This window comes from Pyrus communis, chromosome 1 (genome assembly GCF_963583255.1).
Source record: "Pyrus communis chromosome 1, drPyrComm1.1, whole genome shotgun sequence".
Taxonomy (NCBI): domain Eukaryota; kingdom Viridiplantae; phylum Streptophyta; class Magnoliopsida; order Rosales; family Rosaceae; genus Pyrus; species Pyrus communis.
The window spans coordinates 3,147,595-3,161,987 of record NC_084803.1 but is presented as its reverse complement, the minus strand read 5'-3'; the positions used below and the strand labels follow the sequence as shown (position 1 = coordinate 3,161,987).

Genomic DNA, 14,393 nt, shown 5'->3' with positions numbered 1-14,393 from the left:
GGTAAGAGAGGCATACGAATTCGAAGGCGGCGCAGAACTGGAGAAATTAGGGTTTGCAGCTTGCACCGACGCAACGGGAGAAGACGATTCTGACGGTGACGCCATTTCTGATTGCAGAGAAAAATACACCGATCAACAAGATCGAAGATGCAATCGAAGAAGAGTAGAGAAGAATCGCAGCAGGGATTGAGAAGAGAAGTCAGAAATTGGAAGCGAAGAGGATCGAGAGAGAGAAAACCGTGAGGTGAAAAGGGCGTGATACCATATAAGAAAGGAATGATTTCTTGTTATTCAACATACTGAATAATTACACAGAGTTTGTTATATATAGCTGTGGGCATTCTGACATATTACATTTATGCCCTTAACAAAACTAACAAATTACAGATTAATAAAACAAACTACAATTAGTATTTATCAACACTTCGATGACTGGATCTTGGCTTCTTTATTTGTTAGAGATGCCCAATCTGTATTGGGCATGTACATGTTTACGTATTAAAAAATGGTACATTTTGAGCTTTTGCACTGGGCACCAAAAATCTCAGGACCGGCCCTGCTCTTGGCCCTCTTGGGCTCTGGCGGAGGCAGCTTCTCCACCCTCACCGTCAGCACGCCGCCTTGAGCCACCACCGAAATCGTCTCCAAATTTACATTCTCCGGCGGCACAAACTTCCTCATAAACTTCCCCACCCTCAAATACTTCATCCCACCCTCTCCTCTTTTTCTCGCCTTCTCTCCCCGCTCACCACCAAAACGTTGTCTCCTCTAATTTCATTGGCTTTGATTCCGGGTATGTCTACCACAAACGCGTGCGAGTTTGGATACTCCACCACGTCCGCCGGAGTGGCCGCCATTGCCTTCGCGTCTTGGACATATGCCCGAGACGGGTTCTTGGCGTTTCGGGACTTTTCGGGCCCTTGATCGGCCAAGTCCAGCATGTCTTCCAAGATTGTGAAGAAATTGTTTCCCGCGTTTCTCAAATCCATGTTAACGCAAATTGTGTGAGATTAGCAGAGAATTTATTAGTGTGGAAAATGGAGGATCAGATTGATGTATTTATAGAGTGATTAAGGAATTACAGAGAACATGCAAGAGTTCTAGAGGCTGCAAAGCAAAACGAAACAAGAACATCCCATCGCAACCAGAAGAGCAGCAACTCAAAATTTATCAGTACAATCTTCGTATTCAAATTTCGTCATTGTCTTCGTCGTCTACGTAGAGTGAATCATCTGTTTCTTTCTGCTCCATGTATCCATACTTTCTAAGAAGCCATATGATTACCCGAATCACGTTACCAATGAACACGATCCCCATCAACGCCAGCCATATCAGCACAGAAACTTGTGTCACATAGTACAGATAGCTACCCTTTCTCTTATTCGGTGTCATGATGATTAATCCGATAAAATAGGTACCCGTCAGTGCCGTTATTGCAATCCACATGATCACCATCTGAAGCCACATCAATCTCTTCCGCCTCATAGGCAATCCGCTCACCAGCAGTAGAATTATGCTCAATGATGCAAGGAAAGCAATCGTGTTGAAGATCATGAACTGTCCATAATTACGGGGCTCTGTATTTGCCATCACTGACTGCCCGGCTGTGTGCGGACGCTCCACGGCGGTGCCATTGGAGTATTCGAAATAGTCATCCTGCCATACACCGCCTGGCGGGGATAATGCAGCTTGAAATGCCACTGTCGCAATTAGGGAAGTCACAACCATTAACGAGCTTCGTTTCCTTCCCAACCAATCAATGTCCTTCTTCTTAACTATTTCCTTTATACTCATTCTCTTCGACATTAGCGGCTGCATTGAGATCGAGTTGGATACTCGAATTGAATCCATTTCCGGCTCGTACGCAACGGATCGTGACTTGTTGATTCCTGGAGCTGCAGCTTTCTGAAGGCACTGTTTGATTTCCAAGTCTCTTAAATCTCTAGTGCTATGAGATAAGACGTCCAATGCAGTGAAACCATTCGCATTCTGGGCTTTTACATCTATCTTTGTATTAGTCAGCAAATATTTTATAACCTGCACAAAATTTCCACACTTTTCATTGAGAATGAAAAAATATGATATCTCAGTCTAAAAACGCATTGCAAAACACACAAGTTAATTTGCATGACTAACTTGGGATTTTACGACAGTACTCCGACCCAATCACGCATTATCAACCACAGCATGCACGAATGGATTGGGATGCTGCGGTAGCATTCCAATTCAGTCATGCATTTCCAAATACAACACCGCATGATTGGCTTGGGATGCTACGGTAGCATCCCAATTCAGTCACGCAACGCCAAACACACAGCACTGCGTGATTAGCTTTAAATTCCATCATCGTAGCATTCCAGGTACAGGGAAGTTCTTCCTTACAATGTGAGTTAAATGGAATTGAAGTTTTTCTTCACTAATATTCATAGAATTCTTGAAATTTTGAAGTTTTCTTCTTTCAGATAAAAGTCTAATTATTCCCACTGAATTAACTAATTTTGATTTCAAAAGATAAAACTTTATTCCACAAAAATTAAGGAAATATTACCTCTAATTGTTTCTTGGCCACAGCAACATGTAAGACTGTGTTGCCATCGCCATCCCTCCAATTCACAAACTCATCACCTCTCCCAATACAATCCACCAAAACCTTCAACACCTCCAGCCTGTGATGCTTCACACACAAGTGCAGCCCACTCTCGCCTCCCTGAGTCAAAACCCGAGTCGCCGCCGGTATGACTCGGGCCAACTCAGCCACCACCGCAGCTCGCCCCTTGATCACACCCAGATGCAGGGGAGTGAACCCATCGCGATCCCAGACCAAACCCAGATCTGGGTTGACCAGCACCAGACTTTTCACTATCTCCACCGACCCTTTTGCCGCCGCCAGGTGAAGAGGCGAAGAGCCGCGGGAATCTAACTGGGCGGCGAGTTCGGGATTCCGACTCAGTAACTCTTTGGCGAAAGCAGAGTGACCCAGAAGCGAGGCGACGTGTAAGGGGGTGTCGGAGAGAGATGGGCCGGGCTTACTGAGGATTTGAGGGTCTTCTGTGAGGAGTTCGAGGAGTACGTCGACGGAGCCCCGCACGGCGGCTCGATGGAGCTCTTTCTGCATGACCTTCTCTCTCTGTTTTGCTTCTTCTTCTCTCTGTTCCTCTAACAAACACAGCAGCTTCATTTTTCATCTCGCGCTGATGCTTTGCGTGCGAAATACAAAACGGAGACGGAGGCGAGCAGAAGTTGACGGACGCCGTTAGTTTGGTGGTACCAAAGTGGAGAATAAGATCATCTCCGGATCTTCTTTGTTAAAATTTAGAGGATCAATTAATCATGTCAGTTCATCATATATTATGTGATCAGTTTTCGTTAAGTACTATTTATATTCAATTTAAAATTTAAAATAATTTATAATCGTACGATGTACAATGAACAAACATAATTGATTAATCTCTAAATCCTTACAAAGAAGATCCGAGGATGACCCATGTCCCCAAAGAGGGGAGGTCAAACCGTCAAAATTAGTAGCCTAAAAAACGTTACCGTCCAAGTTTTTTTTGGTCGAGAATACCGTCCAAGTAAATATGAGATAATACTTGGATTCCGATCATTTATTTTTTGTTTTGATATTATATTATATTTAAATAATTTATATATATTAAATTCTAATTCTAATTCTGATTAACAACGAATTACTTTTGTTTAAATTTTCTTAATTTTTTTATAGACCTTTCTGCGCCTTCAAGTTGGACCAAGTGAGGCTGAGTCAACATGAAACCACACGTGCGAGGGACAAGTAATGGTTTTCATCTAGAAACCTTATGGGAACCATTTGCTTTCTAATTTTCTATTTTCCTTACTGTCTAAACAATTTAGGAATCAACAATTGCATTTGAAAAAAGAAAAAAAAAATCATAAGCTATATAGTTCACATTTATCAAATTACTTTGTGAAATTTCGTAAAATCTGTGATACAAGTTTTTTTGTTTTAACAAACAATCTACACTAAAAAGTTAAGAAAGTGGGTTGAGCTCAACAATAAATTATCAATAACGCAATTCAAATTCACATTTGATAAGAATCAAACATAAAATCTCTTTTACAAAGTGAAGAAGAATCCACTGAACTGTATTACTAAGTGGCAAACTTGTGATACAACTTGACAAAACAAGGGCCATGGATGTGATTGCCAACCCTAAACCGCTAAAGCTAGATGAAAACCCTACGCGTGAATGGTATTGAACTTTTCTCTCCTTCGTGAGAGATCTTCTATCCTCTCTGTGAGAGTTTGTTTTCACCTGCGTGTGAGGTGGTTGTTGTCACCCTGTGCTTTCTTTTCCTTTTCCAGTTGTTAGTTTCCTGCATTTTTCGCTAATTGTCTCTGATTTGTCTATCTCCCATCTTCCACCTCCATGGTTTTCTTCCTTCCTCTTCCTGCTCTTCCATTTTGGCTCCGGATTTCCTCGACCCATATATTTTCAGATTTGTAGCCACAACCTGTCAACACGTTTTGACGCAATTCTACCGGGAAGTGCATAGAGCTTCGGCTCGAATGTTCACACCACCACCTCCCATGGATTTCTCTTCAGTGGCTTTGTTGCCTTAGATGACCTTGCTGCTAGTGGGTCATCTCTCACTAGCTTCCTTTGGTTTGTGGTTGTGGTTCCGAGTTGTGTGGTGCTTTGTGGAGGATGTTGTAGTCATGTTTTCCATCACTTATGTGAAGTTGGTTGGCTAGATCTTTGTAGTTTGTTTGGAGATCAGGTTTTCGGGGATATCTCATAGATGCTTCAATGGCGGCGGTTCTTACAGGACTAAGGTTTGTTGTTTGGTTTGTGGGCTCAAAATCTTTGTCTGGGCTCTGTTTTGGGGGTCCATATCTTATTTTGTGCTTTTATTGTAATTGGACCCTTCCTTTGTAATTATATTGTGTTGTTGGTAATAATATTACCTTTCTTCCAAAAAAAAGAAAAAAAGAGCGGTAACCCTACGTGCAATCAGAACCAAGATTATGCTTGGTAAAATTCATATGATGTCAATCAACGGTAGCCTGTCATCCATTGAGAAAAAATATTGCATGTGAATGGTATGTGTAAATTCGCATGCAAGTAATTGAGTTGAACTTGGCTTCTTTGCTTAAATACCAAACATGAGCTGTTGACTCATGTCCACTTTCCAAGTAATTGAGTTGAACTTGTCTTCTCATTTTACTCGGACTCAAAATTAATTATTATTTTTTTTATCAATACTCAAAACTAAAATTTAATTATAAGAATTCCACTATTTCTCTCTTTAATTTGTTGGCATAATTAAAATTAAAATTTGTCAATAAAAAAAGTTATCAAATTTATTAGTTTTGTGTGTTGGTCCCATACACATGGCATGAGTAGAAGTTTTGTTTTTCCTTTTTTTGTTGTCAAAATGAGAAAGCTACTTGCACTTTCGTAGTGCTAATCTTTATATAGTAAAACAACCCGTACAAGTGGCCTTTTACTAGAAGAGTGTTGCCCTTGTACCATAACGTGAACGTGAGTTTGAAACTTGACGACTCCCTAATCTAATATATAATCAAATAAATCTATCGTTCTACAAACAAAAATCAACCAGCACTTTCAATTAGTCCAAAAAGTAGAATTAAAGAAAGTAAGGGGCTACCTAGTGCATTCCAAGCTACCTTAGCTCCACTAAGTATTTATTTTGATTTCAGCACGGATAGGATCCACTAAGTTTTTGGATGAGTGTAATAATATTTCTGCGAGCAAAGCTGATCACTGAATAGCTTCAAATAACAAAAATGGAATTTGTCAGTGAATTATATTTCTCACCAAAGCAAAAACAACTTCAAATATTCCTCCTCCTTCTTCTCTTGTTTCTCTTCAACCCTAGTGCAACTCCGTTAACATTCAATTTCTCGAGTTTTCCACCCCTCACGGCCAATATATCTCTAGAGGGAGATGCTTACACAGACGGGTTCCTCCGGCTCACCAAAAGCGCTGCGGACGACAACAAGACTCGCAGCGCTGGTCGAGCCACCTATAGCCAACCCTTTCTCCTCCGCCAAAACGCCACAGGAAAGCTCGCTGATTTCACCACAAACTTCACATTTGTCATAGACTCACAAAACGAAACCAACTACGGCAACGGTTTCGCCTTCTTCATAGCGCCAAACGCCTCCATACTCAACCGCAAACTAGCGAAACACACTCTCAGTATGGGCCTTCCCGTACATCCACTTGGGGTCACCGTGAACACAAGTCTGTATCCTTATGTGGCGGTTGAGTTTGATATCCACTATAACGACCAGCCGGACATTCAAGACCCCATCGGCGATCATGTTGGTATCGACGTCAACTCGGTCAAGTCTAGGATTGCAAAGCCTTGGAATGGAAGTTTTGTTAATGGAAGGATCAATATTGCTTTCATTAATTACGATTCCAAATCAAAAAATCTTAGCGTTGCCTTCACTACTTGTAATGCAAATGGAGTCCAAGTGATGAGCTATCTCAATTACACGGTTGATCTGACTCGTTACTTGCCCGATTTGGTCGTTGTAGGGTTCACCGGTGAAACGGGTCGTTTCTATGCTATGCACAAAATCAACTCATGGAGTTTTAATTCAACTTCACTGCTTGATGATGCACATCACAAGAGCACCACCAAATCATCAAGAAATGGCCGCATGGCGGTTGGGATGGGTATTGGTGGGTCTTTAATTATCTTGGTTTGTGGATTACGGTTGCTTTGGTCCAAGATCTTGCGGAAGAAGAGAGAGAGAGAGAGAAGAAATTAGTAGTGATTGTGAATATCCTTCCGGTCTTGACTTGATCATGGACGATGATTTTGAAAAGGGGATCATAACCTCTGGCCCAAGGAAGTTTTCATATAGTGAATTGGCTCACGCCACGAGTGTTTTTTCCAAGGAAGAAAAGCTAGGAGAGGGAGGGTTCGGTGGTGTTTACAAAGGCTTCATACAAGACTTGAACTCATTCGTTGCGGTTAAGAGGATATCGAGAGCGTCAAAACAAGGATTGAAGGAGTACGCGGCAGAAGTGAGGATCATTGGTCGACTTAGGCATCGGAATTTGGTTCAACTCATCGGTTGGTGCCACGAAAAAAAACTGCTACTTGTGTACGAGTTCATGTCCAATGGAAGCTTAGATTCTCATTTGTTCAAGGAAACAAGCTTCTTGAATTGGGAGGTAAGATACAAAATTGCTCAAGGCGTGGCAGCCGGGTTGCAATATCTTCATCAAGAATGGGAGCAATGTGTGCTGCATAGGGACATTAAATCCAGCAACGTTATGTTGGATTCGAATTTCAACGCGAAACTTGGAGATTTTGGGTTAGCACGACTTGTAGACCATGGAAAGGAACCACAAACTACGGCTTTAGCTGGAACCATGGGATACATGGCTCCTGAATACATTATCTCCGGAAAGGCTAGCAAGGAGTCGGATGTGTATAGCTTCGGAATTGTTGCGTTGGAGATTGCGTGCGGGCGGAAACCTATTGATCATACTCGAGTTAACATGGTGAAGTGGGTTTGGGATCTCTATGGAGAAGATAAAGTTATTGAAGCAGCTGATCCAAAACTCGGTGGAGTTTTCGATAAGAAACAATTTGAGTGCTTGATGATTGTAGGGCTATGGTGTGCTCATCCAGATACAGTATGAGGCCTTCAATGCAACAAGTGATGCAAATGTTCACCTTCGAGGTTCCGTTGCCCATTCTCCCGTCAAAGATGCCGGTTGCCACCTATTTTCCTCTTCCAAGATCACTTTCAATGTTGTTCTCTGATATTAATGTTACTGTCTCTGAAGAAGGAGGACAAACTGAAGCGTCATGCCATGGATCTTACAACACTACAACTTCTTCCTCATACATACCGTAGTATTTGTATAACGTATTTCACTGTAATATATTTTTGGGTCCTTGAGATATAGACCCTTGAAATTCCTATTTTCCAAATAAAAAATCATCTAAATTTAAACATTCAAATAAAATCCAAATTTCAAATAGACTGCCACGTAGACAAATGTATAACCAACTATTACAATACATTTACAACTTATGCCACAAAATCCTAATTTGGTCAATAAATGTTATTACTCATCCTAATTATGATGAGCAATTAAATCCATATGGATATTTTACCTTTCTTGTGTCATATATATTAGCAATATATTTAAATTAATTTACCAAATTAAAAAAAAAAAAAAAAAAAGACATGTTGTACAGAAAAAAAATTTGTTTGAATCATGTAATTATCTACATACAAATTAATTTATCTACTTATAAAATATTATACTAATTTACCTGCATTTTGAATCATGTAATTACCTACACACAAATATTATACTAATTTACCTACATTTAAATTAATTTACGTACTTATAAAATATTATACTAATGAATTAGTTGGAGGCTAGCCAATGGGCTTTATTCAAGAAAACAAAAAGAGATGGATTTTAGTAGAGGAAAATATAGTTTCGAAGGGTAATGTCAAATTTTCAATATATTTTTCTACTCTCTCACCACTTAAGCTACCCAGGTCCCTACTGTTTTTTATTTTCTTGTTATTTATTGATGGTTGTGGTTTTGCTTTTCCAAATAATGGTATTTTTTAATTAATTTGTATTGGCCAGTACAAATTAAAAGTGACTTTGCTGCCATTTCCCTTTTTTCTTTCTTTTTCTGAAAAAAAGAAAGAAACAGTTTCGCTAAAAATCTCTGTGAGTTTGTGTGAGAGTGTCCAAAGTCCAATATTGTAAAGCGTTTACTTTTGCAGCATTAGCTCCACTTTACCATTCATAAGCAAAAAACTCTACTGTCTGCAGATCGATGAAAAATTACTGAATACAAAAGGTCCCATGTGAGAAGGCTTTGTTGAGAACATCCTACATTAGAGATGAAGCTCTTGCGTTAAAAGATCTTGAGCCTCTAATCCACTTATTGCCAATTTATTTTATATCGAAAACATGCGTTACAACAAAAACGTAAAAAAATTCTCACATAAAGTGATCAGTTAGAAAGTTGAGTCTTATAAGCTGAGAGCCTCAGGCTGACTATTTATGTTTTACAAACATGCATAGAAATGCAATACGTACAGTGTACGTACTCTCTCCCTCGCATACAGTGTCCCAAGCTGCTGCGGCTCCCTCAACACATTAACCCTGCCGGCCTCTCTCATGGCTGCGAGGTGAAGAGGGGTTTCCTTCCTTCAAGATCAATTGCGAGGCACATGTCACTACTGACAGTCAACCATCGTTTAACTATTTCAACATCGGCTTTTGCTGCTGCCAAGTGAAGAGGCAACGAACGTTGCGAATTCAACTCGCCTGTTTAATTTGGTCCATATTTCATATGTAATGAAATCAAAGTGTGGATTTGTCAAGATTATCGACTTTCCTAGAGCTTGAAGACATAGTTTGTGCTAAATTCTTCAACGGCAGAGAGTGATTCGGTCGTGAAGGATTCGTTGCAGTGGATGGCACCAGCTCTGGGGAGTCTCTGCATCAATGAAACACAAGTCTTTACAGGTTAATTAATACTTAAACTATGACAACTGGATGTAATTAAGAACAAATCTCTTCATAATTAGTTCATGTTATCACCTGGAGATTTCGGAATGAAAATCTCATTTCGTAGAAGCACCTGTTAGTACACGATATGTTAAATACTTGCTATGAATGATACGACAATCCATAGCTATAGTTAGGGATGGTTTGGTATAAGATATCGAACCGAAACTAGTATTTCGAATCTCAAACCAAAATTTGTTGGGATAGGAATTTGAAGACCAATCCCAAACCAAATTTTTGGGAATTCCGAAATATTTTCGGGATTTCAGGACAAATCGGGAATCTCAAATTAAAATATGAAATTATGAATTATTCTTCAAATATATAATTCAAGAACATATTCATGAATTAGGAATGTCATTTCATTCATACTACAATTTAATCGAACACTAGCATGTCTGACTGTTTTTATCAGAGTCAAAATTCAAATTCATTAAACGCTTTTGGCAATCTGTTGAGAGACAAAAGAATCAAGCTTTCTGAAATCATCATTCATGACAACAGCAATAATAAAATCCAAATGAATATCAACAGAACATGAAAAATATGCAAGGTGTAGGGCATTCCAGGTTTCAGAGCATGAATTAGAAACTACTAGCATCAATTACAAAAGAATAATATATATGTATAAATATATATATATATAATAATAATTAATAATATATATTTTCGGTTTGGTTCGAGATTTTTGGGAATTTTTTTCACCCCTAGCTATAGTAAGAAAAATGACTTACATAAAACAAATTAATTGCCACAATATGTTTTATTGCATGATATTGTACTAATAAATCACGACACCAAGTGATAATGAACTTATTTCATGCAAATTACTCTTCAGCACAACTTATATAACATGAGTACACCGTCACGTGTTGTTTCATACCAATAATGCAAAGAACATATGTCTTTATGTTATTAACATGGGACGCCAAACGATAATACACACGTGCTATGCAAGTCTTTCTCCTGCAAATCGATACACGAAGAGAAGCTCTACGTGTGGAGAGATCCTGCCATCCAGAACTCGGATGTAATGGGTCATGAGGGTGGTGTGAAAGGAAGTAAGTTCATTACATAAGGTAGTGGTGGGTCTTGATGTTAGGAGTTGGGGTAAGTGTAAAATATTATGTTTGGAGCCACATAGACAAGTGATCTAGATGTTGACCCCAAAATTTCCACCTACGTGTCGGCACTGATGGGCAACTGACTGTAGCATTGATGCCTACCACGATCCCACATATCAACCCATCATTGCATACGGATCAATGTCAAACCTATCCCAACATAAGCCTTGACACAAGCCCAAAACTGGAAGAAACTTTTAATTGTGATGGAAACATAAGTAGTAGTATACCATGTGTTTTAATAATAGTAGGAAATTTTATTTTTAAAGTTATTAACATTTTAGCATACATATCTCACCATTTATATAATGATGTGTGGTGTACAATTTCGTGTACAGATCATATTGAAAAATCTCTTAAAAATCGATTAATATCTTGGAAAGTTCTCGAAATGATAATCGACACGTGTCCGCTTTCTCGATCCGAAAAACCCTCGCTACACTCCATAAATCTTGTCCACTCTCAAGCCTTCGAGTCCCTCTCTCTCCCCTCAATCCTTTTGCTCAATCCACTTCGCTTTCTGTGTTACTCCTCACTCTCTCTCCCTCTTTCTAGATATTTGCAGCTGGGATTCCATCAATCGCCGCCGTCGATTCCGGAGGATGAAGTCCTGAAGACGATGAAGATGAGCCCCCATGATCTTCTTCCTCTGCTGGTAAGAACCATCACTACCGATTGGGGTTTTTACATGAAGAAATGTTCGACCCATTTATGGTGATCCACGTGCGGTCCCTAATCTGGTTGCGCAAGAGGAAAAAGAACCCTAAAAATCCAGCAAAACCCACATCCCAATTAATCCCATAGCTCTCAAATCACGCTTTAAATTCTTCTTTTTCTTACTAACAGTTCATTTCTTAGCAAAAGTTAACTTGTAAAGTTACAAGATTGTATTTTTACTTCATTTCAAAATCTAAATTACTCTTTTCCTTTGCTGATTGTTATCGGATTTGAGTGTTTCTCGAAAATTTGTCGATATCTTTAGTTGGGTAGGGAAGGATTTGGAAATATTTAGTCGGAAGAGGGGTTTGGATTTTGTATCCTGATCGAATTTTGAAGGTGGCGAAGATGAGCTTGAGCGCGGCCGAGGACGATTCGGCTTCGGAAATTCACATCCCAGCTGATATAGATTGGCATATGCTGGACAAGTCCAAGTTTTTCTTTCTGGGTGCTGCTTTGTTTTCTGGTGTATCAGGTGCTCTGTATCCAATTGTAGTGTTAAAAACCCGTCAACAAGTGTCACCCACTCAGATTTCTTGCTTGAAGATGTCTTGTGCTATCATGCGCTACGAAGGTCCTAAAGGGTTTTACAGAGGTTTTGGGACCTCTCTGATGGGAACAATTCCGGCTCGAGCGCTTTACATGACGGCGCTTGAAGTTACCAAGAGCAATGTTGGGACTGTGACTGTTAGATTAGGATTTTCGGATACTACAGCTATGGCAATAGCGAATGCTGCTGCAGGGTTGAGCTCAGCCATGGCGGCCCAATTAGTTTGGACCCCGATCGATGTTGTGAGCCAGAGACTCATGGTTCAGGGCTGCACCAGCAGCACCAGACACATCCTCCCCAATGTGAGTTCTTATAAGTACAGAAATGGCCTTGATGCTTTTAGGAAAATTTTACATGCCGATGGATTGAGAGGATTGTACAGGGGATTTGGGATTGCGTCACTGACTTATGCACCTTCAAATGCGGTTTGGTGGGCTTCTTACTCTGTTGCACACAGACTAATTTGGGATGGTTACGGTTGCTATATGTGTAAGAAAGATGAGAGTGGCTCAGGCAACGGGTCTAATTTGCGGCCTGATTGCAAAGCAATGCTGGCAGTGCAGGCGTTCAGTGCAGGCATGGCAAGTGGGTTTTCTGCTCTGATTACCATGCCGCTGGATACTGTCAAGACGCGCTTGCAAGTTCTGGATGCAGAAGAAAACGGGCAAAGAAGACCGCTGACAATAATGCAGACGGTGAGAAATCTGGTGAGGGAAGGAGGGTTTGCTGCTTGTTACAGGGGGCTAGGGCCTAGGTGGGCTTCAGTGGCAATGTCTTCCACAACCATGGTTACTACCTATGAGTTTCTCAAAAGAATGTCTACCAAGAATCAATAGAGCTGCCATTTCAAATCCTTCTTGCCTTGATTAGGTTATATTGGCATGCCTACTGCCATATCTGGTAATGTAACTTTGTACGTAGTGTAGAAGGTTTCTTTCATTTGTTTTGCCCCTTTGTGCAAGTAGTTTCATTCCGCTCTAACGATATGGCATTAGTAGATTGGTAACACTGCGTGTCGGTCGTTGAGACTTGTTATAGTAAGTCCAATGTGAAGGGGATGAACAGCAGAATCGGAAAGAAGTGAAGTTTTCATTCATGATTAGGGCTAAGTTTTGGATTATATGCTTGCAATCATCTAGTGGTATCTCTTTGTCATGTTGATTGAAAAAATCTGTTGATGTAAGACACTTCTGGAACTACCTTAATATTATTGTGGGTAAGCCCACTATCCAGAAATAACAAATGTAGGTGGAAATCTTGTGCAAAACTTGATGGGTGGAGTTGGTGGGTGGTTCGGCTGTAGCCCCTCTCTTAAGTTAAAAAAGAGAATATTTTCACTCACCGTTCTGATCATCTATAATACATACATGAACTTCAGGCTCAACGAACATTTATCATGTCGCGTGATGAGTGGTTTGGATTCGATTTGACTCGTCACATTGTCATTTCGCAAAGCTTTCTTAATGCTACGTGAATTTTCGGCTCAACAGACACTTCATTATGTAAGTAATTTGAATACAAGGGGATAGATATGTTTTGGTTTAAATGTCTGGCTGCCAGTTGGCCAAGCATGTTTAATGAAAATGTGTACTTCTAGCTTAATGAATGCTTTATTAGGTCGCGTGATGAATAATTTAAAAGAAAAATTAATGAAAAGGGTTTTAAAACTTTGAGTTTTAACGATAAAGACAAAATAAATGGTAAAGTAAATAGTACCGGGATTGATTTTTTAGTATAAAAATATGATTTTTTTGTTAAAATTAACAGTACAAAAAAAATTTCGTTAAAATTTCCTAATTTAAATGAGTGACAAGATGAATTTTGTAATCAGCTTCATCAGATGAGTTCAACAAACTTGCAATAAAACAAAAACAAAAAAAGAGGAGGCGGTAACGGTGTGAAAAGGCCATGACAGCATATGCGTCCGGTGTGGAACAGCCTTTTTGTTTTTAAATGGAACCCAAACTCCAAAACGAGTTGCGAATCCGGTGCAATGCAAATAACCATGGACCATCAAATCTTGGACGTTTTCTCAAATTTCTATGGACCATCAGAGGACGGAGTGGGTCTCACGTGCTCTGTCCCTATATTCTCTCTCTTTTCTTTCCCTGTCTTATCCTCAATGTGACACCCTCCCTCACAGCTGAGTGTCTTGTCCTCAATGTGACATTTCAAATCTCTTCCGGATTATCGGATTAAATAATTTAAGTCTTTGAAATTTTAACGAATGGTAAAAAATTATTATAATTTTTAAAGGGTCAAAACAAATGAGCCGTTGGAAAAAAATTTCAAAGGCCCGGATCATTTGATCCGGTGATCTTAGTGGAAAAGATCCATAGATGATTTCTTTCCTCTCTTTCCTGTGACAGTCTGGCCCTGAAATGTCTATTGAAAAGATTTATATAACACGGATATACTGATAAT

General features: G+C 39.7%; 2 protein-coding genes and 2 pseudogenes across 2 annotated transcripts; 2 read left to right on the top strand and 2 right to left on the bottom strand.

The window, feature by feature from the left end:
* Positions 1-498: 498 nt before the first annotated feature.
* On the bottom strand, positions 499-1,009 carry LOC137709603 (17.6 kDa class II heat shock protein-like; annotated as a pseudogene).
* Positions 1,010-1,025: 16 nt separating this feature from the next.
* LOC137747272 (ankyrin repeat-containing protein BDA1-like) lies at positions 1,026-3,204 on the bottom strand. The gene is made up of 2 exons (XM_068487353.1): positions 2,549-3,204; positions 1,026-2,037 (listed from the first exon to the last, which is right to left on the bottom strand). Exons 1-2 carry the CDS (start codon positions 3,176-3,178, stop codon positions 1,189-1,191), a joined length of 1,479 nt encoding a protein of 492 aa, XP_068343454.1. The 5' UTR covers positions 3,179-3,204; the 3' UTR covers positions 1,026-1,188.
* A 2,587-nt stretch (positions 3,205-5,791) lies between these two features.
* Positions 5,792-7,888, top strand: LOC137709494 (L-type lectin-domain containing receptor kinase IX.1-like; annotated as a pseudogene).
* A 3,303-nt stretch (positions 7,889-11,191) lies between these two features.
* Positions 11,192-12,908, top strand: LOC137739046 (uncharacterized). The gene has a single exon (XM_068478525.1). It carries the CDS (start codon positions 11,768-11,770, stop codon positions 12,803-12,805), a length of 1,038 nt encoding a protein of 345 aa, XP_068334626.1. The 5' UTR covers positions 11,192-11,767; the 3' UTR covers positions 12,806-12,908.
* Positions 12,909-14,393: the final 1,485 nt, after the last annotated feature.